The sequence below is a fragment of the Cannabis sativa genome, chromosome 9 (genome assembly GCF_029168945.1).
Source record: "Cannabis sativa cultivar Pink pepper isolate KNU-18-1 chromosome 9, ASM2916894v1, whole genome shotgun sequence".
Lineage (NCBI taxonomy): Eukaryota > Viridiplantae > Streptophyta > Magnoliopsida > Rosales > Cannabaceae > Cannabis > Cannabis sativa.
The window spans coordinates 54,079,417-54,104,433 of record NC_083609.1 but is presented as its reverse complement, the minus strand read 5'-3'; the positions used below and the strand labels follow the sequence as shown (position 1 = coordinate 54,104,433).

Here is a 25,017-nt window from a genome sequence, read left to right as displayed (position 1 = left end):
GTTTCTTGTTCAATTTTCTCCGGTTGTTTTCTTTTTAAATGGGTTGTGATTCTCGAAGATTTAATATCAGTTCAAATATCAATTCAAATATTAATGGAATTTGTTTTATTATTATTTTATTATATATAAATAATATTTTATTATTTTATTAAATAAAAATAAAAAGTCACCCATGAATTTCTCATAAACCAAGAATTTCAGTTATATAGGCACACTTTATATAGAATAGATATATATATATTATAAGATCTTTTGGTATATACATATAAATATATATATTTATATATATGGATAAGATGGATTTTAAACCAAGGTTTGCCCAGAAAATATTTGAGGGAGAAGGAGGAGAATACCAAAGCTGGTCCAGCAAGGATTTCCCATTGTTGCCGGAGAACCAGGTCGGCGGCGGTGTTCTTCTTCTCAACCCTCGTGGATTTGCTCTCCCTCACTATGCAGATTGCTCTAAGATTGGCTTTGTTCTTCAAGGTACCTATAATTATGTTATAAATATATAGACTTTATATTTAATTTTGGTTATTATTCCGTATACTATTTTTTAACTTTATTTTTAATTCATGGTTTAGGTTGTTCTATGAATTTTATGTAGGTTGCTGTAAAAATTTTAATTGCTATTTAATTTACTCCGTTAATTGTTATATGAGTTGTTACGTGAATTTCTATAAAAAAAAATACAAAAAAAAACTAATTTAAAATATAAAAGTAAAAAAAGCTCTTTAATTTTTATTTAAAAATTAAAATAAATTTATCAATTCTATCTCTAGAAATTCGATTAATACTTTAAATTGCTTTCATTGTTAACAAAAAAAAAAAGTGCTCATGTATATGCATAGTTTAGTATTTTCATACTTATTCTCATAAAGAGAGGTGTAAAAAGTTTTTATACATAAACATTATGTATTTTCTATGTTCTTTTTGGCAGATTAGAAATTCTTTAAATTTTAATATGTATCAAATCACGTTTCTTGAATTTTTGTAGGTCTTTAAAAATTTCTCCTAAATTATTAAAATTGTTAAATTCAAAGACTTTTATCTAATTTTACTAACGGAAATCTAACATGGATAAAAGTTCAAGAGCATAATTTGTTACACATAAAAATTTAGGAACACAATTTGATATATATCAAATTTGATGACACGATTTTATACAAACTAAAGTATTCGAGAGCAGTAGATATCAAAGTTTAGGGGCACAATTTATCATATAGATAATTGTCTTGTTAGTAAAATTAAACGAAATTGGACAGAAATACGTGCATCTAACAATCTCAATAGTTCAGGAAAAAAAATTGTAAAAACCTTCATAGAAAAATATAATTCTTTTTAATAGATTGCTATTAGACACAATAATGTTGGAGTGATGAGGTTTTATGAATGATTAATTATATTTTTAATGTATATATAGGCAATGATGGAATAGTGGGAATGGTATTTCCCAAGGCAAAAAATGAAGTGGTAGTAAAACTGAAAGAAGGAGACATTATTCCAGTACCACTAGGATCACTCTCATGGTGGTTCAACACAGGAGAAAACAATTCCAATCTCAAAATAATTTTCTTGGGAAAAACAAACCATTCTCACATTCCAGGAGAATTCACCTATTTCCTCCAAACAGGTCGCCAAGGAGTCTTATCAGGCTTCTCAAACCATTTCATTTCCCAAGCTTTTGGTCTAACCCAAGATGAGGCCCATATTATGGCCAATAGCCAAGATGGCTCATTACTCATCAAAATCCCAAAACACCAAACCTTACCAAAACCCAATAACAATAATGACATTTACCAAATGGTACATAACATAGATGTTGCTTTTCCTCATGGTCTTAGAGTTGACAAGGAAATTGGGGGTTGGACCACTTTGACTCAAAATGAGTTTCCTTTTCTTGAGAAAGTTGGGTTGAGTGTGAGTTTAATTGAGTTGGGTGCCAATGCCATGAGTTCACCTATTTACACAACTGATTCTAGTGCTAAGATGATTTATGTTGTGGGTGGGAATGGGTGTGTTGAAATTGTTGGGATTAATGGGGAAAGGGTTTTGGAGAGTGAAGTTGAAGCTGGTCATTTGGTTGTTGTGCCAAGATTCTTTGTGGTTGCTGCTATTGCTGGTGGACAAGGTTTAGTCTGCCTTTCTGTCATGACAAACTCACTGTAAGTATAAATACACTTTCAATAACTTGATATACATATTATTATTATTATATATTGAATAATAATAATAATAATAATAATAATAATAATAATAATAATAATAATAATAATAATAATAATAATAATAATGGATTTTTATGTTATTTGTAGGCCTATTTTAGAGGATATAGCAAGCAATGAATCTAGCTTTGCTGCTTTGTCGAAAGAGGTGTTACAAGTATCGCTTAATGTGAAGCCAGAATTTGCACAAGTAATCAAGTCAAAGATTACAAAAAGCTCACTCATCCTCTCTTCATCAAACCGTAATAATTAGTTGAAAATGTTATGAACATTTTTCTATAATGTTTGTTTAGTTTTATGGATCCTAATAATAAAAAAGGTCGATCTACTTATGTCGTGAAGTTTATTTATTTTAGTGAAAATAGAAAACTTACTTGAATAATTGACATGTTTGTTTAAGGACCAAGGTATAAATTTATGAAATTTTTACATGATTGACTATCTTATATTAAATGTGACTATAAAAAAAATTTTTTTTTTTAAACATTACAATTTAAATTTAAACACATATCTAAAAAAATATCTTTATATTAAAATCTCTGCACATATTCAAAAATATTGTTAACTGAGGTTTTCGGCAACCAATAATTAAAGTTGTAGGAAGTCTCGTTGTGAATATTAGAAAAGAAGAATTTTACGTTACATTAGTGAGCTATAACCACGAGTCATTGTATTTATGAAAATTGTATTACAAAGTTTTTCTTTTTTATTCACATTTCTCTGTTTATCATTGGTATATTTATAGGCTCATAATAGTGGTAAAAAACTATTATTGTCGTGTATAATTGCACCATACTTAGCACAATTTTCCAAGTGGATGTAGGGCATTCTACGACCAAGAATTAAACCACTTTTTCCTAATAGAATCACTTGACAAATTCAAAAAAAAAAAAAAAAGATCAGACTAACTTGAAGTTACAAGTTTACCAACAAAAGGTGCCCAGATACTTTAACAAGCACGTCAAGAACAAAAAATTATTTGTAGGAGACATGGTACTTTAAAGAGTATTTTTGAACACCAAAGACCCTGCAGTAGGGGTACTTAGCCCAAACTGGGAATGCCCATACCAAGTTACGGATATCACAAGTTCGGGCGCATACAAACTTGACCGGTACAATGAGAAAATGGAGTTGATCCTGCTACCAAGATCACTACAAAAAACAGCTACTTTTAGTGACAACTTTTTAATCACAACATGAATTTTTTGTGACTAAATGTGACTTTTGGTCACAACAAAAAACTACTTGTGACTAAAACATAGCATTTAGACACAAATAGTCACTAATTTACTTTTAGCCACAACAAGTATTGTGACTAAAACCACATTTAGTCACAACAAATTTTAATTTTTGTGACTAATACTTTTAGCCACAGACCTTTTAGTCACAATATAGGAATGATAATTAATAATTAGTCACAACTTTTTTACTTTTAGTCACAAGTTTTGTTGTGACTAAAAGTAAGATTTTTTGTAGTGGATATTGGAATGGAGAACATCTCAGAAAGTACTACTAATGAGGCAGTTTGTAAAAAACACTACTCTTAAGTAGTGGTTCTTGTGCGGTATGCCACACAAGAATTCGTTAATAATACTCACTCTTAAGTGGTGGCTTCTGCACAATATGTAGTGCAAAAGTACGTGAATACTAATGTCTTTAAAAGCAGTCTTGAGGAATTTAAGCTTTTATTTTAATATATGTATGTTGCTCAGCAACAACACATTTATAAGACCAATGAATGAATAAAAATGATTTTTTTTCACTCAGATTGTGTCGAATAACTTGCTAATAATTAACTTTTTAAAGTTAATATTTTATCTAACATGCATTTAAACAGGTTTGCCCAAGAAACTTGACAGACAAAGGCTCATAAACTTAGTTAATTGTAAGTGACCAAGAGACTATAAGTTTGCTTAATCACTTGGAGGACACTTACACCTGCACAATAAAAGACAAGCACAGTGAAAATACTTAAGCAAAAAATTTAAAGCAAAATTAATGTAAAAAAATTGAAAGTATGTGTAAATATGACTTTGTTAATCATAAAAAGTAATTTGTTCGAGATTAAAGGCTACCAGGCCAATCCTATATTTCAGCAAAAAATAAAGTCATGATTAAAAGTTTCCTGGCCAACTATATAATGCAATGATCTTTTTGGTCGTGTAGAAAAAAAAATAAGAGCTTAAAGTTCTGGCATATCAAAAGGAGTCTGCAGGATCATGTTATCACTGGCCTATTCTTGGGCAGCAAATTCAAAAGGTATCTCAATAGGAGGGTCCAATGGAGTAGCAGGTTGGCCGGTAACATCAGTAAGTTGGTCGACAGCGTTGTTAGGTTGGCCGACATGATCCTGGGAGGAGATATCCTCCCCAGAGGGCTTGGATGCCTCCATTTCCTGACCTTGAGCTATCAGCCCTTCAAGCAATTTAGGCTTCATATATCTGTAATCACCCTCGAGGTTCCGTTTCCAAAACTTGTAGAAGGTTTCGATGGCTAAGTTGCCATACTCTTCCTTTTCTGCAACCTGAGTCTGCTCTAATTTCGCTGGCTTTGCCTCAGACTCCTCCTTGAGTTTGGCGATCTTCTCATCTCGAGCAACCAGCAGTCGACCCAAGGCCTCCTTCTTGCTTGTCAATTTTCTCACCTGCCTCTCAGCATCCTCTAAGTCCTGCTCCAACTTTGCAGTAGAGGGCATGTCTTCAATTTGCCGCTTGAGCTCTTTTATCTCATTATTGGCAACAAATAGCTATTTGTTCACCTCACCAACCTGGGCCTCTAGCTCTTCAATCTTCTTCTTAATGATGGCACCAGTCCCCTTGAGGCGAGCATAAGTATACCTAAACTTCAAAGTCACCTGAAATAATGAAGGAATAAGAGTTTTGTGTGTGATGTAGTACGATATACAAAAAATGCTCTTCGAAGAAAAATATTACCTACCAAGGAAAGCTCCTTTAAAATACCAAAAGTCAAGACTTCAACGGACTCGTTGTCTGAGTGACCAAGCACCTGTCCTAGTAGTTATGGACGACCTCCTTTGCTTTATCTGCTCGAGCCGGAGTAGGTGCCCGGATGGGTTTTTGGCACTCTTTGTTGGACCTCCTGGAAGCAGGAGGACGTCCATCCAAGCTGCTCACCATGGACTGGTTGGCTGGAGGAGTATAGTGAAGTGGTGGAGGAAGACCTGTGGTAGTAGAGCTTGACCTCTCCTTCCGGGAAACTTTGGAAGGGGATTCTTCCCCAAGGGCGCCTCAAGTTTTCACATAATAAACTGCCCTAACTTGGAAGCTATGTCTGCAAAAACACAAAGTATTGGTCAGAAACCTAATTTCAAATGGTATAATTTCAGCATAAAGTAAAGAAGTTTACCCTCAGCCTACCCAGAGGCATTACCTCAGGGAGGGCTGTACGGATGCCATCATGATTAGAAGAAGAGTCTTCACACTCACTGGTAATGCCCTTGCCCTTGCCCTCTACAACTGCTGGGCGGACTGTTCTGGCAGATTCAGACTCTTGGGGCCTAATGAGAACTGGGGCCTTACTTAAAGACTCACCCCACTTAACTCTCTTCCGAGCAGCTCTCTCCCTCATAGTCTATTTTTTCTTCTTAGAAAGGTTACTAGAGGGATCTACGAACTTGGGATCTTTCCTCTTGGTTCTTCATTTCTACTTCATATAAAGGTTATCGAATGAATCTTGAGGCTTGCCCGCGGAAGGGTAGAGGACATACATAATAAAATTGTCTCTCGTCGGCAATTTGCAGATGTTCTGTCTTGAGGCGGACAATGGGAGGATGTGATTGGCTCTATCTCTGAGTTGCAGGGTGAGTATTGGTTGGTCAAAAGTGTGGACCCCTGAAGGAATGTTGCACACCCTCTGCACCATAGACCATAAAATAGACCGGGACATAACCACCAATCTTTGACATGGCAGAGTCATTTGTGCCACTCAACCAGATGAAGCCCAGCTGGCTGAAATAGAAGTATCCTGACCGACCCTGATAAGGGTTGGATTTCAAGTCAAAATACCAACTGATCTCGAAGGACGAAGGCTACATTCAACCCATCTGCGTGTACAACATGACGAGGGCAGACAGATACTCGATCCCTTTTAGCGTCAACTATGTTAGACATATCCCAAAGTAGTTAGCTATGTTATGGAAATATGAGTGGAGCAGCAGGATAGCCCCCTACTCAGTGTGGGGACCAAACCACGCCATTCAGTTCATTGAAGGGGCATGTGGCAAGTATTCTTCACCTGACAAATCCGTGTCCATGCCCTTGACCAATAATGAATAATATCTCTTTTTTTTTATTATTAAAAAATAATAAATAATAATAATTACTTTCAAAATAATAATAATAATAATTGAGAGTCAATATGTCAAAAAACTATATAAAAAAAAAAATAATAGATATAGTGACCCGTATCACGGGTTGTTGTTATTTTTAGAGTTTGATAGGGTAAGACTCTAATAGAATACAATGACGCTCATAGAGGGAGTCTAAAATATTTTAGTAACCTGCACTGAATGGTCACTATATAGTATGTTTCCAGTCATCCACATTAGGAATTTGCAGTAAAAGGTTACTAAAAATGTTAAGTGTCTCTCAAACTGAGTTACTAAAGTCCATTTTTGTATTAGTGTGAGGGATCATCTTATTATTCTCAAGCAATGATAATAAGTTGTGCTTCTTTTATATTGATGATTTGTAGTAACTATTTTATTTAATTTGGTAGGATTGTAGGACACGTTATAAAAGGGAATATTAAATAGGAATAATTACATAAGACACTATTTTTGTAAAATATTTACATTTTTATGTTCAAAGAATATTTTTTTTTTTTTTACATTTTTACGGTTTTCCAAAAAATAACACGAAAACAACATAAAATTAACAAAGAAAACTACATAAAAATAATATCAAAATAACAACAAAAAATAACATACATATAACAAAAAATCAACAACAAATTAACAAGATTACAACATAAAAAGACCGTATTTTCTATAAATAAAATCAAAAAAATTATAAAAATATTTAAAATTCCGTGAAACTGTATTTTTGTAATTTTTTTGTTGTTTTTATGTTTTTGTGAAATAATCCCTATTAAATACTATATTATTATTGTGTAACTGCTTCTCTAATGGGACTGTAAAATCTCAAATATAGTGAAGTTTTTACATAATATTATTCCAACCAAACACTAAACATTACTCTATATATATGTGGGAGTCTACAATTTTCAACTATTATTAGTGGGACATTATGGACCACTGCATCTTTTTTTTTTTTTTTGCTTTTTAATAATTTAATAACCACTTTATACAAAATAATTAAATAATTTATTTATAATCAAAACTTATGTTATATTAATAAAATAATATAATAATAAATAATATATTTTTTAGTGTTGTGGTTGGAATATTAAAAAAAATTAGTGTTAAAATAGTATATTTTTAGTGTTGATTTAATACCATATAAATTTAGTTACCCTGAAGATTGTAAACTAATGGTCATGAGATAATTATATAAAATTATTAAACAAGTTGAGATGGAAAAATGAAAGGTTGTATTAAAGAAAAAATAATTAACATAAAAAAAAATGTGCTTTCTTTTCTTTATATAAAACTAGGGAACTAAGCCGCGCTTCGCGCGGTGTTGTGCAACTTTTCCTATAATGTATTATATAAATATATTATACTTGTTGAGTGATATGATTTAAAATATAGTATTTTTATACGTGTAAGTAGTAGTATTGAAATTAGAAACATATTATTTTTAAAATATATAAAGATGATACTTTGTGATAAATATTAAAAATAGTAGAAATAACAAATACACTTTGTGGTCATAGACATAGGTTAGTGATACTACACTTACACTGAAAAAGAAGAAGCGTTTCAAGTTCAAATATATATTTTGGGATAAATTAAAATGGCATGAGGAAAAATTTATTTATAGTGTATATGTAATTTTCCACTATATTTTTTAAATAATGTGGGATTATTACAAAAAAAATAAATTGAATAATCATGTTTTCTTAGTACATTAACACGGTACTCTAAAAAATTACAAAAATATGAAGAAAAAATTATAGAAATTCTTAGTACATTAACACGGTACTCTAAAAAATTACAAAAATACGAGGAAAAAATTATAGAAAGTCACCTACACTCTTGTGTGCTTTCCTTTATATTAATAAATTAAAAAATAAGATGAAAAATATATTTTATTTTTATATAAAATATAAAATGTATATTATTGTAATACATTATAGAATAGATAATTTTTTTTTTTAAAAAAATATAACTAATTAAATGAATACACTAATTTAATCAATTAGTCAAGGAGAAAAATACATATTTTGGGACAAATTCAAATGCTATGAGAAAAAATTTATTTATAGTGTATATGTAATGTCCCACTGTACTTTTTAAACAATGTGAGATTACTACAAAAAGTAAACTTAGTTGAATAATCATATTTTCTTGGTACATTAACATGTTACTCTCAAAAAATTAAAAAACTATGAAGAAAAAATTATACAAAGCCACCTATATTCTTGTGTGCTTTCCTTTATATTAATATAAAGATTATTAATATAAAGGAAAGTACACAAGGATACAGGGATGGAAAATGAGGCTTCTTTCTAGTACGGGAAAGACCTGTTTGATCAAGGCTATGGGCTCAAGCTTATCCAACTATGTTGCCTCCTCAAATGTCATTCCCGTAGCAACCGCCAATAAGATCGATAAACTGCTTTGCAATTTCTGGTGGGGAGATACCGAAGAAAAAAAGAGAATGCGTACAATAGCTTGGGAGCGGTTGTGTAGATCGAAAGTGGGGGGAGGTCTTGGCTTTCGGGCAACGGAAACAATGAACAAGGCGTTCCTTATGAAGTGAGCGTGGAAAGTCTTAACAGAGGAGAGGGGATTATGGTGCCAACTTATGAAGGAAAAATACACTAAGAACCAAAACTTCCTTGACTTGGAGGCAAAACCAACTGACACAATTCTTTGGAAGGCAATTCTCCGAGCCCGTGAGGATCTGCGGAAAAACCTTTGTCGAAAAATTGGAAATGGTCAGTCCACATCCATTTGGTTCGATCAATGGGTGCCGGGGATCAACAGACAGCCCATTCTTCGGGTCCTTACTGCGGACAGAGTTAGTTTGGTTAGTAATTTCATTCAAAACAATCAATGGGATATTGATATGGTCAAGAGGTGGTTCCATCGAGAGGATGCAAGGAGAATTCTCAACATCTCCCTTCCTAGCACCCCATCAACCGACTCTTGGCTTTGGCTTCCGGAGTCAAATGGTCTATTCACGGTGAAATCGGCTTATAGGGCTCTAAAGAACCATGACTCTAACCCAGAATCAGAGAGGAAATGGAGAATGATTTGGGGGACAAACATTCATTCTAGGCTCAAGATGATGTGGTGGAAAATTCTATCTAATTTTCTTCCAACCAAGGAGAAACTCAGTTTGTTCACTGCATTACCAGATCCTAGCTGCCCTTTTGTGACATTGAGTATGAGAATAGTCTCCATCTGTTTTGGGAATGCAATTTCGCAAGGGCTATTTGGTTCGGATGCATTTGGGGAATTAGAATTAATGCCACTGACCTCCAAAGCTGGGAGGAGTGGCTGTTCTGGTTTTCTAAAGCGAAGAATAGGCCTCCCGGGATCAATTCCAACCAATTCTTGGAAGGAGCAGCCATAGTTTTTGAGCACATATGGAGGGAGAGAAACCGGAAAGTGCATGAGGGGCGCTTCACCCTGCTGATCGTCTGACTAGACAGATTAACAACAGGATTTCTGAAATGGATTCCTTACGCACATCAGATGAGGGTAGGCACTCTGAGTGGCAGCCGCCGCCGCAGGGGTGGATTTCCTGCACTACGGATGTTGCCATTGGTCGTTCACAATCAGCAGGAGCTGCTGTCATCCGAGATCATAACGGAACCATTTTAAAAATTCTCACATTTCAGACCAACCATATTGAGGCGCTCCCTGGGGAGACTTTTGCAGTGTGCAAAGGGGCTGAGACAATGGTTCAATTGGGATACAAGAACGTCGTCTTCCAGTGCGACTCCTCAAACGTGGTTGCGGCTCTGAATTCTAAACCAACAGATGTTCATACCCTGCACTTCAACATACAGGAGTTGGCTAAAATTTTCTTTGCTCTGACTGGTAACCTCAACCTTTGGGAGATCCAATGGATTCCTAGAGGTTGCAATGGTGTGGCCCATGCGGTGGCTCGATGGGCAAATCGGAACAACAGTTTCGGTCTCTTCGATTTGCCCAGTTTTGACGATTTCCTGCAGCAAGTAAATGCAGATGGTCGTGTAGACTCTTCTCTTAGCCTTGGATAATTTACTTTCTTCTTTTTTAGTTTTGTTGTTCTGTTGGGGGTTAGCCTCTTTGTGTTGATTAGTTTCCAGTTTAGTCTTTTCCCTGCTTTCAGCAGGCGTTGGTCGTTTGTGTTTGATTCATTGTCCTGTTTGTTTCCTGTTTAGTTTTTCCCTGCTTTCAGCAGGTGGTTGTTTGTTTGTTCTGTTGCTGTGGTTCCTGGAACCTCTAATCAAAAAATATATATATAGATTATTTTGGGGCTTTTTCATTTTTACACTTCAAAATAATTTTTTTTGCATTTTTACGAAATTCTACATAAAAACTCCTATTGCAACTAGCGCTGCAACCTAAATTGCAACAAAAAATCGTATAGAAACCCCTATTGCAACTAGCGCTGCAACCACTTTAGAAACCCAAACCGTAAATTTGAAAAAAAAAATTAAAAAAATAGTATATAAGGTAATTCCCTAATTATTTTTGTGTTTTTTATTCTTTTATATGTATTTATGTTTGTTCGTAAATTATATGTAATTTAATTATATGTATTTATAATTTAAGATTTTATAATTAAGTTAGTTTAGATCTTGTCTACTCCTACTAACCGTGTCTAATATCCTATTGTATTAACACTAACAATGTAAGTACCATCTCCATAAATTATATAAGGCTAATTAAAAAAAAAATTTCTCCTTAAATTTTGACATGTACTAAATCATGCACTCTAAGGTCGTTAAAAATGCCCCTTGAACTATTGAATTATTGAATTTAAGGACTTTTGTCCAATTTTAGTAAAAAAATTCTAACATGGATAAAAGTTTAGGGGGCATGGTTTAGTACATGTCAAAGTTTGAGAGACATGGTTTGGTAGATATCAAAGTCTGGGGAGCATGGTTTAGTACATAAACAATTACTGAAATAGTAAAATTGAATGAAATTAGACAAAAGTCCTTAAATCTAACAATCTCAATAGTTTAGGGAGAATTTTTAACGACCTTAAAAGTTAAAGGGGCATAATTTGGTACATGTCAAAATTCGGGGAAAAAAAATCCTAATTAGCAATATATTTCATGGAAAAGTGTCCCATAATCCAAAGAAATACTAAAAGGCACTCATAATGTTTAGCAAATTAGCACTATTATAAGCTGTACTATTGTTATTAGTGTAATTTAATATTTAGTTCCACTTATTTTATAATAAAGATTATAGAAATTCGCTAACTAATTAAAATGCACCACTTAATAGTGATGTTAGGCATTTTAGTGCTCCATAACAATACTTTAGAACATAAAATCATTGTTAATAGGCACCAGTGATATCTAACACTATCTATAGATGACGTCTTACAATTGGTTAATAATATTTCTTAAAAGTTATTGTCTTAACTTATACAAGACCTGATACTTAATTACTCCAAAAATAGTACAACGTCAGAAGGGGTGCTAGTACACCAACAATTCCATTTTACTATTTCTCAAAGAAAATTGCTAAAAGGTACTCGTAACACTTTTATCGTTATAATACTGCTATTAGTGTAATTAAGTATCGGGTCTTATATAAATTAAAAAAAAAATAAAAAAATATGGCTAATGAATTATGAGGGGATACCTATAAACAATGCTCTTTCTCAAGACATAACCCCCTATCGTTTCTCTTTGGCATTTCTAAAGACTAACAATGTCACTATCCATTTAGCTTTAGGACAATAGAAAGTCAAGTCAAGAAGACTACTAAAGGGTTGTACGGACACACATATTTATATATTAAACAACTTCTTCGTATGTAAGTAATTGCCTTTTTTCCTTGACGTTTCATTTTCTTTCCCATGGAAATAGTACACACTACTATGCATAGTCTCCTTTTCCTTTGAGATAATACTTTACTTAAAGGATAAAGGTTCGTTCCAATGTAAATAAATGATCTCTTTCTTTGAGTGATTGATTTTCATTGTACTATATTCAAATACTTTTTCTCACACTTGATTGATTTCTTAACACAGACCCATTTTTTTTTTGTTCTCTGTTTTCCTCACTAAGCTTCGGACCCAAGAAACCTTTTTTTTTTTTTTTTTTTAAATGGGTTGGAAATGATGTTCTAAGTTTTTCAATGCAGAGAAAATAAGTGAAAAAAAGCTAAGGAGATAATAATGATGATGATGGAAGATGGGGAAAGTTCAGATAGGAGGAAGAAAGAGTCTATTGAACAGTTTACTCAAACTTTGTTCTCTTGGACTCTTGATGACATTTCTAATGAAAATCTCTACAAAGATAAGGTCATACTCTACATATGTAACTTTGTTAATCCTTTTTCATATTTCTCTTGGAATTTTGTCAAATGGGTTTTGTTTTTCTTTCTCTTGTTTGAATATATTATAAAAAAACTGTACGGAAATTCTTCATTTGGAATGTTTTTTTTTCTTGTTTTAAAGCTATTAATGTGTAATTTGTGGATTATTTTGCGAACTGGTAGGTGTCCTGTAATATTTAAGGATTTTTTTTTTTGAAATAGGGAAAACCCATTTTAGTAAGAAATTATAGAGATTGATAAAGGAGTTTTTCATTCTATAGTGTTATTTTCAAGTGGAAATAATTCTCATAGCTTCTTACTTATTGTAAATGTTGTTGCATTGCATGTTTTAATCAATTGGCTTGTTAGGATTCGTTTGTGGTAACGAAGTTGTGATTGTGTTTGTTGTAAGTTCTTCTGTCATGATTTTTTTTTAGGAAATTTAAAAAATGTAGCTTGAAAAGTGATTATGTGATATGGGTTCTACATGCTTTACATTTATTAAGTGTGTATATCTAAGGAATGATATCTAAGGTTTATCAGTTGGTGGAAGTGTATCTTGGTACATTTCAAAATTTCCTTTTCAGATTTTGTTTCAATGTACATTTTTGGTGCTTACAAATCTCATTTACAATGATTGGTGAGACACCATTGTGTTCCATGGCAACTGATTGTTGACTATAAAAACTCTTAAACACAAGCTAGTTGAGGTTTTACCGTTCATTTTTGTATAGAAGTTTCAAGCTTCCTTACTTAACTAATAAACTTACTTTGTTTCTTTCTAGGTGGAAAAGATTCCTGAATCATTTGAATCGGTTCGGCATTATTTGGGATCTTTTGTCTATCCTTTGTTGGAAGAAACTCGAGTGCAGTTATACTCAAGTATGGACGTGCTGTATAGATTACCTTTTGCTGAAGTAGTTGATTTTCATGAAACTAAGCCGTATGGAAAAAGCGTTTATCAAGTTCAAGTTGATTACTGGAGGAACAGATTCAGTGATAGGAGTAAGGAGCCTTACAAAACTTTGCCTGGAGACATCATGATTTTAGTCAATGCTATACCGCAAACTTTTTCTGATTTAGAGAGGACAGGCAGATCATGGTCCTTTTTATCAGTCTCGTTTATCACTGAGGATGAGGATGAGAACGGGGATGATAGTAGCTCTACTTATTTCAAAGTAAATGCATCAAAGGAGTTTGAACTAGAAATGCAGATGAAGACATCATTGTTCGTTGTTTTCTTGGCGAATTTGACTACAAACAAAAGAGTTTGGAAAGCTTTGCATATGTCAAGAAATCTGAAGATGCTTGATTATGTTCTATGTAATCGTTCTGAGGTAAGCCTCTAAACTATTAATTTTGCACATTTTGATAGGTAAATATCGTTCACGAGGAGAGATTTATGATAGAAGTTTAGGTGTAAAACTTCCTCACTTGATTTGTTTATATATGTTTATAACAGGTAAAGAAAGATTGTGATACCTGTTTTGAGGAGAATTGTTGCATATCTGATGAGAAGTTGGTGAAGAGTCTATCTTCCAATATGAATGAGTCTCAGACTAGTGCAGTTCTTTCCTGTCTTCACATGATGCACTGTGAGAACAGAGATGCTTTTGAGCTTATATGGGGTCCCCCTGGGACAGGGAAGACGAAAACTAATGCTACTCTTCTTGTTTCCCTAATGAAGTTGAACTATAGAACGCTTGTTTGTGCACCAACAAATGTTGCAATAACCGAAGTGGCTTCTCGGGTATTGAAGATAGTTACAGAATCTGAATCCATGTTCTGTTCATTAGGAGATATTCTTCTGTTTGGCAATAAGGAGAGACTCAAAGTTGGGTCAGATATTGAGGATATATTTTTGGAACATCGAATCCAAAGGCTCACAGAGTGTTTAGGACCACTTGGTTGGAACAATTGCTTCACTTCCATGATTAACTTTCTTGAAAATTGTGTTTCTCAGTACCATGTTTTCTTGGAAAATGAATTGATAAAAGAACAAGAACAAAGCTCTGAAAGTAAAATTAAAGAGAAAGGGAGCACAGAGAAGTTAGAATCATTTCTTGACTATGTGAGAAAAAGATTTGTTTCCATTGTTGAGCAGTTGAGAAAATGCATTTGGATCTTATGTACACATTTACCACAAAGTTACATTTTGGATCAAAACTTTCACAACATGACAAACCTTGCTGAGTTACTTGATCGTTTTGAAACACTTTTGTTTGAAGATAGTTTGATTTCTGAAGACCTAGAAAAGATATTTTCTTGTGCTGAAGTAATTGATGATTCTACTGATTCATTTGCGAATAATTCTTATTTGCTGTCTGTCAGAAATGTGTGCCTTTCTATGTTGAGAACCCTTCATGGTTCCCTTAAACAACTTACTTTTCCAAATTTCATATCTAAGGAAGCAATAACAGAGTTCTGTTTTCAAAGAGCTTCATTGATATTTTCCACTGCATCGAGTTCTTTTAAGCTGCACCATATAAAAATCGAGCCATTGGACGTTTTGGTCATTGATGAAGCTGCACAACTGAAAGAGTGTGAGTCAACTATACCTCTACAACTTCCTGGTATAAAGCATGCGGTTCTTTTTGGTGATGAATGGCAGTTACCAGCTACTGTTAACAGCAAAGTATGTATATAATTCCAATTGCTACTCTTTTTGTTTTTAATTTTTTGAAAAAATAAATGTATCTTTTATTGTCCGCATTGCTTTCTCTTTAACAGATTTCGGAGGAAGCTAGTTTTGGAAGAAGTTTGTTTCAGAGGTTGAGCTCCCAAAACCATTCAAGGCATCTCCTAAATATTCAGTACAGAATGCATCCTTCAATCAGTTCTTTCCCAAATTCAAAATTTTATCATAACCAGATTCTGGATGCACCTAATGTTACAAGGAAAAGCTATGAAAAACATTATCTTCCAGGATCAATGTTCGGTACTTATTCTTTTATAAATGTTATTGGTGGAAGAGAGGAGAAAGATGATGATGGGCAGAGTCGCAAAAATATGGTTGAGGTTGCTCTTGTCATCAAAATACTGCAGAATCTGTACAAAGGTATTAATTTATGTATGCATATGTTTGAACTTCTCGCTAAAATGTCAATGATAATTATGTTGTTAGTAACTTAGTAATGAATTTTCATTTCTTTTACCTTCTTATACATGTTAGTTTATTTCAATCTTATGTTTTTAGCTGACAAAATTCTGTTTTTTTTTTTTTTTAAAAAAAAAATATTCTTACTAATGCCAATATGCGGGGAAGCTGTATATCACTGTACATCAATTCAAAATTTTCTTTTCATGTCATCAAAGAAGATGATAAACTGAGAAATGAATTCTTTTACTGTTTAAAGCATAAAAATTACTGACAGCTTGTTTTTTTCTTCTTTTTCAAATAAGAAGATAAATTTTTAGTTGTTTAATTGTGCTTTCATCATGTGTTTGGTTTTTACACAGCATGGCGTGAGACACGAGGTGAACTTAGTATTGGTGTGGTGTCTCCCTACTCTGCTCAAGTAGTTGCAATTCAAGAAAAGGTTGGAAAGAAATATGAAAAAAATGATGGCTTTCAAGTGAAAGTAAAAACAATTGATGGGTTCCAGGGCGGGGAGGAAGACATCATAGTAATTTCAACTGTAAGATCTAGTATAGGCCAGTCGTTGGATTTCATATCCAAACCTCAGAGAATGAATGTTGCTCTCACTAGAGCTAGGTATGATACTCTTTGTTTATTTTTGCTAAGTATGATCTTGCATGATTTTTATCAAGTGTGAGCTACTTATTCTATTGACTTCTTCAGGCATTGCCTGTGGATACTAGGTAATGAAAGGACACTTGCTAATAGTCAATCTATTTGGGAGGCACTAGTCATTGATGCCAAAAATCGTCACTGTTTCTATAATGCTGATGACGAAGAGGATTTAGCCAAGGCTATATTAGATATCAAGAAAGAGCTTGATCAATTTGATGATCTTCTTAACGCTGATAGTATGTTTTTCAGAAATTCTAAGTGGAAGGTATGGTTTTTTAGTGCTCAGTTGCTCTTTACTTGTGCCATTCTAATTTTTTCTTCCTCACCATGTCACTCCAAATTATAGGTTCTTTTCAGTGATAACTTTTTGAAGTCATTTAAAAAGCTGACATCAATCCGGAGAAAAAAGTCAATTTTAAACCTTCTTCTTAAGCTATCTGGTGGGTGGAGGCCCAAGAGACCGCTTGTAGAATCAGGAAGTAGAAGTTCTTTGGAGATAATGAGATTTAAGGTTGAAGGCCTGATAGTTATCAGCACTGTGGACATCACAAAGAATTTGAACTACGTGCAAGTATTAAAGATATGGGATGTCTTGCATCCAGATGACGTACCAAAACTGATAAAACGCCTTGACAATATTTTTGGCAACTATACAGAAGATTTTGTCAACCTCTGCAACAATAAGTCTTTTGATGGGTACGTACTTTTGTATTTGTATAGCCACTAGCTCACATTGCTAATTGAGTGTTGGATACTGCAATCATATTGTATTCTTAACGTGTTCTTGTTCTGTTTCTAGCAATTTGGAAATTCCTAAGACTTGGCCTCCCTCTTTGGATTTTGTTCGGCATAAGGATCTCTCCAACAACGAATCTGAGAGTGAATTAATTGGTTCCTCGTCTGATGGAAGAAGCTATGTGGAAAATTCGAAGGTCAGCGAGAGTTTGCTGCTGATGAAATTCTACTCCTTGTCTCATGGTATCGTAAACCACTTGCTATCTGACCGCGATGGTAGGGAAATTGATCTTCCATATGAAGTAACAGATGAACAAATGGAGGCTGTCCTGATTAATGAAAGTAGCTTTATACTTGGACGGTCGGGGACTGGAAAAACTACTGTTTTGACCACGAAGCTATTCCAAAGAGAGAAATTGCACCACTTTGCGATGGATGAGTTCTATGGAGTGAACAGTGGTGTTGTTGACCATGTTAGTCAAAATAGTATGGAACCTGATCAGCAGGTGGAGAAGAGGAATAAAATTTTACGTCAGCTTTTTGTTACAGTTAGTCCTAAGCTGTGCAATGCCGTTAAGCAACAAGTTTCTGACTTGAAAAGGTATGTAAATGTGCTTCACCATGGTGGTTATAAGTCGATTCTTAAGATTGTATGTTATAACATTTTAATCATATATCATGATGTTTATGTTACTTGGGCAGGTTTGCTTGTGGTGGTAGCAATCTAGATGAAAGTAGTTTGATTGATATTGATGATATAGATGATGAAGCACAGTTCAAAAACATCCCAGACTCTTTTTATGACATTCCTGCTACTTGCTACCCTTTGGTCATTACATTCCACAAGTTCTTAATGATGCTAGATGGAACATTGAGTAAATCTTATTTTGAAAGATTCCTTAATGGGGAAGATCTTTCTTATGATCAAGGTAGAAATTCAAGATCAGTGTTGCTTCAGACATTGATAAGGAAGAAGGAAGTCAACTACGAGAAGTTTAGTGCTTTATATTGGCATCATTTTAGTGACAAGTTAAGGAAGAAGCTTGATCCTTCTCGAGTCTTCACAGAGATAATTTCTCATATCAAAGGTGGTCTGCAATCCATTGAAGCAAGTGACAGTAAGCTAAGCCGTGAAGATTATCTGAAATTGTCAGAGGGACGTTGCTCCAATCTCAGTCTGGAAAAGAGAGAGAGAATATATGATATATTTCAGATATATGAAAAGATGAAAATGGGAAATGGTGAATTCGATCTTGCTGATTTTGTTAATGATCTTCATTCTCGACTCAAGCATGAAAGATACAAGGCTGATCAAATGGATTTTGTTTATATTGATGAGGTGCAAGATCTCACAATGAGTCAAATTGTTTTATTTAAGCATATATGTGGAAATGTTGAAGAGGGATTTGTTTTTTCTGGTGACACTGCACAGACCATTGCCAGGGGAGTTGATTTTAGGTTCCAAGATATACGCCATCTGTTTTACAAGAAATTTGTATTGGAACCCAAAATTGAACATGGAGAGAGAAAAGAGAAAGGATTGATATCTGATATTTTCCACTTGTCACAAAACTTCCGTACTCATGCTGGTATTCTGAAACTGTCACAAAGCATTATTGAACTTATTTATCATTTCTTTCCCCATTCTATTGATCCTTTAAAACCAGAAACCAGTTTGATATATGGGGAATCTCCATTGCTGCTTCAATGTGGGAATGATGAAAATGCAATCATGAAGATTTTTGGGAACAGCGGCAAGGCAAGTGGAAAGATTGTTGGCTTCGGTGCAGAGCAAGTTATTCTAGTAAGAGATGACGACGCTCGAAAGGAAATTGCTGGTTATGTTGGGAAGCAAGCTCTTCTACTTACTGTATTGGAGTGTAAGGGACTTGAGTTTCAGGTAATCATACAATTTAACTGTTTTAGATTTCTAAATTTGCTTGTGTTTGTGGTAACTTGCATAGTGCAATTCCAATATAATGTTAGTTCTTGTGTTTTTTTAGGATGTATTACTGTACAACTTTTTTGGCTCCTCAACTCTAAAGAATCAGTGGCGGGTCATATATGAATACATGAAAGAACTAGAATTGTTTGACACAACCATACCTAACTTCCCAAAATTTTCCGAGTCCAAACATAATATTATATGCTCTGAACTCAAGCAATTATATGTTGCTGTCACACGTACGAGGCAAAGGTTGTGGATATGTGAAAGCTCGGATGTTGCTGAACCTATCTTTGACTATTGGAGGAAGAAGTGTCTTGTGCAATCTAAACCACTTGATGATTCGCTTGCTCAGGCCATGCAAGTTGCAAGCAGTCCTGAAGAATGGAGATCAAGGGGCATTAAGGTTTTGTATTCAGTATCTTCCTGTAGATATATTTGTGGTTCATTAATTATTTCTAGGCATAGAAAGTTGAAAATACTTGTTTTTTTTGTATCTTTAAACCTTTTTTTTCCTTTCTCAACAGCTCTTTCATGAACACAACTATGAAATGGCCACAATGTGCTTTGAAAGAGCTGGTGATACATATTGGGAAAGATTGTCTAAAGCTGCTGGACTCAAGGCTATGGCTGATCGTATGCGCAATACAAAACCTGATGAAGCTAATTCCATCCTCAGGGAAGCTGCTGAAATATTTGAAGCTATTGGCAAGTCTGATTTCGCGGCCAGATGTTTCTCTGATCTTGGAGAGTATGAAAAAGCAGGTATAAATAAACTTTAAACATACTATTAGTTTGCAATTTTTTTTTTAAAATAAAAATAGAAAACAATTTTTTTTTCATGTGATCAAATTCATGTTATCTCAATAAAACTAAATTGGAAAACAACAGCATAATTTTGCAATTTTAATAGTTTTCTATGATTTGGTTCTCTTTTGCCAGGTCGTATTTATTTGGAAAAGTGTGGCGAGCTTCGGAAAGCTGCAGAATGCTTTTCTCTGGCAGGGTGTCATGAGCGTGCTGCTAATGTTTTTGCTAAAGGGAATTTTTTCTCAGAATGTCTTACTGCTTGCTCCAAAGGAAGATTATTTGAGATGGGTTTGGAGTACATTAAATTTTGGAAACAACATACAACAAATGAGTGCAGTACTTCAGAGAGAAGTGATGAAATAAACAAAATTGAACAGATGTTTTTAGAGAGATGTGCTTTACATTATTTTGAGATCAAAGATAAGAGGTCCATGATGAAATTTGTTAAAGAGTTTAATTCCATGGATTCAATTCGGAACTTCTTGACTTCAAGTAAATTGTGCTGCTTTGATGAACTTTTGTTGTTGGAAGAAGAAAGGGAAAATTTCATGGAAGCTGCAAATATCGCTAAGCTAATAGGTGATACATTACGCAGGGTGGATTTGCTGAAAAAAGCCGGAAACTTTAAAGAGTCGGCCAATCTTATGCTTTTTTATGTGCTTGCCAACTCCCTCTGGTCACCAGGTAACAAGGGCTGGCCCTTAAAGCAGTTCAAAGGAAAGGGTGATCTCTTAACAAAAGCCAAAACATTTGCAAAGAATGATACAGAAAGCTTCTATGAGATTGTTTGCACTGAGGCTGACATCATTGCAAATGAACAGAGTGAATTGATAACAGTCATGGATCAGATGATTACTTCTCAGAGGCACAAGAGTGTTAGTGGTGAGATTCTATCTGCTAGAAAAATTCTTGACATGCACCTTTCCTTTAAACCCACCAAGTACTACTGGGAAGAGGAATTGGTGCCTGATGTTATGCAGCATTCAGAAGACTTGATTTCTAAAAACAAGGTATCAATAGAATCACTGGTTCACTTTTGGAATTTTTGGAAAGACAAGATTGTTGGCATTTTCGAATTCCTTAGATGTCTTGAGACCCAAGAAGTTAATGAGTTTAGAAATTATGGAGAGTTCTGTTTGAATTTCTTAGGTGTTTGGAGGGAGTTTGATAATTTGAAACCGGTATATTTTTTTCTTAACCCTGAGGCCGATTGGGCAAGAAATGTGGCTAAAAGACCAAACAGTGGAAAGTTGGTATCCATTGATTTACACCAGTTTGTTTCTGCTGCTCAGAGATATTGGTGTTCTGAGATTCTTTCTGTTGGTGTCAAGGTTTTGGACAGACTCCAAGCTCTTTGTAACTTTACAATCGAGAATTGTGATGTAACTTTCTGCAAAAGCAGGACCCTTACTCTAATTTACGAGGTTGGAACATTTCTTCTGGATGCGAAAATTCTGAAGCTGGGTCATCACGAGTCTGAGAATCTGTTGAAGTGCATTAGATTTTCTACTGAAAGCATGGTTCGTTACATTTTCCCTGAATGGCCAAAACCATCGAGCAAAAACATAGTTTTACTCAGAAGAACAGACACTACTAAGAGTATGTTGAATAGAGAAGCTGACAGTCTAAGTAATAAACCCACCCACGGACAAGTTGGAAGAATTGCCATGATTATTTTTGGATCTGGGAAGGTGAATAAAGAACTCTGTAAGAAGATTTTAACAATATTGAACCGCGATGAAATGTGGAAACCATGGAAGGTATTCTTTGAAGTTCTAGGCAATGTTAGGGGATCAGATTTTCCAGACAACCCTGTATCTCCCAACAATGGAGAAAAATCAACACAAGATCGCCCTGCGAACGCATCTGAGATAGGAGTTTGGGAGATGTGTCTTGTTTGTAGGTTCAAAGAAGCTTTAGAAAGTACTTACAATACCAATTGGAGGATAGCTGACTACATATCTCCCAATTGTTTCTTGTATCTCCTTGAGTACCTTCTGATTTGGTTGTCTTCCTCCAATGGATATTTTTTATCCGCTAAATCTATGTTTGTTGAATTTCTTATGTTCTATGAGAAGTTTGCCAGCCTCATTCAATCGTCTTCTTATAAAGTCAATCCGAAACCCATACTTGCATTCTTATACAATGTAGTGCAAGGATTGCTCAACAATAAGATGGATACACTTCAGTGGATACGAAATTTCACCACAGCAGCGATGGAGCACTACTCTGTGCTTGTTACTAGACTTGTTGTGCTGACATGTTTGATCTGTGTCAACTTTGGCTGGGGTATTGATTTACTTGTCAATTTGTTGAAGAATTACCTCATAACTGAACATCTACCACCCTCATTTCGTGCTGCCCTCAAGCGAGTAAAGAGAAACCACAGCCAAATTACTTTCAATGTGAATTTGATCGCTGAAGCTCTTAAGAACATCAACAATCCTATGGTGATCGTGAATTTACAAGGACATTGCCCGTTCAAATCATGTCCAGATGCTATGTATGTAAGTATGAGTTCCAATCCCTCCAATAATGAAATATTAAGAATGTTGTTTCCGGATAAAGTTGAGGTTTCAATGAGCTCGGTTGGAGTTGGATCTGATGGTAAGGATGAGGTGCTGTCGTCGTCCAAGCCTTGTCAAGCTAGTATTGCTTCAGCACCAAGTAGCAGTCAAGATTCTGAGAGCGAAAACAAGGAAAGTAACAAGTCCAAGTCTTCCGAGGATGAGGTGCTGTCGTTGTCAAAGGCTTCTGAGGACGAGGCTCTGTCATCCAAGGCTTCTCAAGCTACTATTGCTGCAACAGAAGTAGAAGTACCACCGGCACCAGCAGCTACTGAAGCAGCACCAAGTAGCAGTAAAAATGTGGAAAGCAAAAAACAGGGAGGTAACAAGTCCAAGAGAAACAAGAAGAAACCAAAAGGAAAGAAGAAATAGGCTAAGTAAGTATCCAATGCACTTGTAGTTCCAAATTCTTATGATGAAGCTCTATTGTACTACATACCTTATTGTCAATACTGTTGTGGAACATTTTTTCTTTTGTTAGAAGTTGTGTTCTAAAGTCTCTTGTTATCTTTGAAAATTGGTATAATTAATTTGGTGTCAGTATATTATATATGTTATAAATATTATTAATTATGTGGGTGTCCAAATTTTTTATTTATTGTCATTAATTGTAATCAACATTCCTCTTTTCCTTAGTTTCCCTTTTTCTTAGTTTCTTAATATCTCACTCTTGTATTTGTATAAATAGGGGTTCACCCCATTGGAATAAACAACTCAGAAATTCTCATTCACTTTCTCTTTCTCTCTTCATCTTCTTCTTCTTTCTTCTCATCTACTTTATATTATTTTATATTATTTTATAACACGTTATCAGCACGAGTCTCTGCCCAAGCTTCAAGCATGAATCTCTGTCTAAGACCCAATGTAAGTATTTTGTTAAAATTCTTGAATTGTTTCAAAGTCACGATACACTAAATATATATTTATATATATACTTATCTGACTGAAACAATTTCAAGAATCCTTTGTTTTCTTTTTTCTTTTTATCTATATATCTATATATTATATATGTATATATATGTTTTTATATATTTATTATTAATTTCATATATATATATATTATGTTCTTATCATTCATAATATTTACAATATATGTGCGCCTATGATATGATAGAGAAAATCTATATAAATTATACATATATCCAAAAGATTATGTATTATCGATAAAATATTGCATATATCCTAAAGATTATGCATCATCGATAAAATATTGCATATATCCTGAAGATTATGCATCGTCGATAAAATATTGTATATATCCTGAAGATTATGCATCATCGATAAAATATTGCATATATCCTGAAGATTATGCATCCTCGATAAAATATTGCATATATCCTGATGATTATGCGTCCTCAATAAAATCTTGCATATATCCTGAAGATTATGCAAACGTAATATTCATTATATAGTTGATGGATATATAATGAAAGAGATGAATACATATTTATATATATGTTCTTGTATTTTTTGAGGACAATGAAAAGTAATCTAATATCGATATAGATTTTGACAAACATTTCCTGAAGTAAATGTTTTATATTTGTCAAAAAAAAAATGATTGTATTTATGTGAATACAACTAAAGAATCATTAAAAATGATTATTATGATGCAATTTTATAGTGGGTTTTGAATACCCAAAAAGAATGTTAAAAAAATTGCATTGAAACATTAAAGTATAAGAATAACAATGAGCATGACTAATGTTATTTAAATACATGAGGCAGTATTTATTGTTCATCATTCCCTGCAGAGAATGATACGAATTGAAGTCAATTACTTTTAAAGATTCCTTGTATTAGTCATGTTATTATACATTGTTATTACTTGCAATGTTGGAAATTATTGAATCTGACATATGTTAAAGATTAAATTTTGCATACATCTTGGAGACTATGCAAAAATTGCATTCATATATTCTTTGAAATATCGTAAAAGAAATTGTTGAATAATTTCTTATATTTTTTTATGGATGAACAAGTAATAAATTTTTAAGAAATTTATAATAATGTTCTACTTGTTCAACGTCATTCCCCGAAGTGAATGTAATGATTTTAAATAATCAATGACATTATTTACTAATCAAATATTTCCAGAAAAAGTGGAAACAACTAAAAGATGAGATACCACACATAATCAAAGTGCATGAAATTTATATATCATGTGTGGAATTGAATAATAGTGGTCGCGTACCTGTAGTACGGACATACTTATAATCAAGATAAAAGTATACTTGATTATTGAATAGAATGTGAATTGTACAAATTTATTGTACATTTAGAATATTTAAATATCATTCCCTAAAGAGAATGAATAGACATGAAATTCTATTTCAAAGAAT

At 33.8% G+C, this 25,017-nt stretch overlaps 3 protein-coding genes across 3 annotated transcripts; all 3 read left to right on the top strand.

Moving 5' to 3' along the window:
* The first annotated feature begins 225 nt into the window (after positions 1-225).
* Positions 226-2,671, top strand: LOC115724136 (cocosin 1). Its single transcript, XM_030653603.2, has 3 exons — positions 226-486; positions 1,424-2,165; positions 2,316-2,671. Exons 1-3 carry the CDS (start codon positions 288-290, stop codon positions 2,476-2,478), a joined length of 1,104 nt encoding a protein of 367 aa, XP_030509463.2. The 5' UTR covers positions 226-287; the 3' UTR covers positions 2,479-2,671.
* Positions 2,672-10,049: 7,378 nt separating this feature from the next.
* LOC133031494 (uncharacterized) lies at positions 10,050-10,601 on the top strand. The gene has a single exon (XM_061105005.1). The coding sequence runs from the start codon at positions 10,050-10,052 to the stop codon at positions 10,599-10,601; it is 552 nt and encodes a 183-aa protein (XP_060960988.1).
* Positions 10,602-11,432: 831 nt separating this feature from the next.
* On the top strand, positions 11,433-23,184 carry LOC115722733 (uncharacterized). The gene is made up of 13 exons (XM_061104180.1): positions 11,433-12,474; positions 12,691-12,850; positions 13,650-14,201; positions 14,327-15,499; positions 15,595-15,922; positions 16,324-16,579; positions 16,667-16,883; positions 16,965-17,314; positions 17,418-17,954; positions 18,056-19,253; positions 19,357-19,704; positions 19,826-20,063; positions 20,241-23,184. Exons 2-13 carry the CDS (start codon positions 12,725-12,727, stop codon positions 23,045-23,047), a joined length of 8,130 nt encoding a protein of 2,709 aa, XP_060960163.1. The 5' UTR covers positions 11,433-12,474; positions 12,691-12,724; the 3' UTR covers positions 23,048-23,184.
* The last annotated feature ends 1,833 nt before the right edge of the window (positions 23,185-25,017 follow it).

Coding starts and splice junctions, on each gene's coding strand:
- LOC115724136 (XM_030653603.2), top strand. CDS start 288: ATGGATAAGATGGATTTTAAACCAAGGTTTGCCCAGAAAATATTTGAG. Junction 487..1,423: donor GATTGGCTTTGTTCTTCAAG/GTACCTATAATT, acceptor ATGTATATATAG/GCAATGATGGAATAGTGGGA. Junction 2,166..2,315: donor TCTGTCATGACAAACTCACT/GTAAGTATAAAT, acceptor TGTTATTTGTAG/GCCTATTTTAGAGGATATAG.
- LOC115722733 (XM_061104180.1), top strand. CDS start 12,725: ATGATGATGATGGAAGATGGGGAAAGTTCAGATAGGAGGAAGAAAGAG. Junction 16,580..16,666: donor GTTGCTCTCACTAGAGCTAG/GTATGATACTCT, acceptor TGACTTCTTCAG/GCATTGCCTGTGGATACTAG. Junction 17,315..17,417: donor AACAATAAGTCTTTTGATGG/GTACGTACTTTT, acceptor TTCTGTTTCTAG/CAATTTGGAAATTCCTAAGA.
- LOC133031494 (XM_061105005.1), top strand. CDS start 10,050: ATGGATTCCTTACGCACATCAGATGAGGGTAGGCACTCTGAGTGGCAG.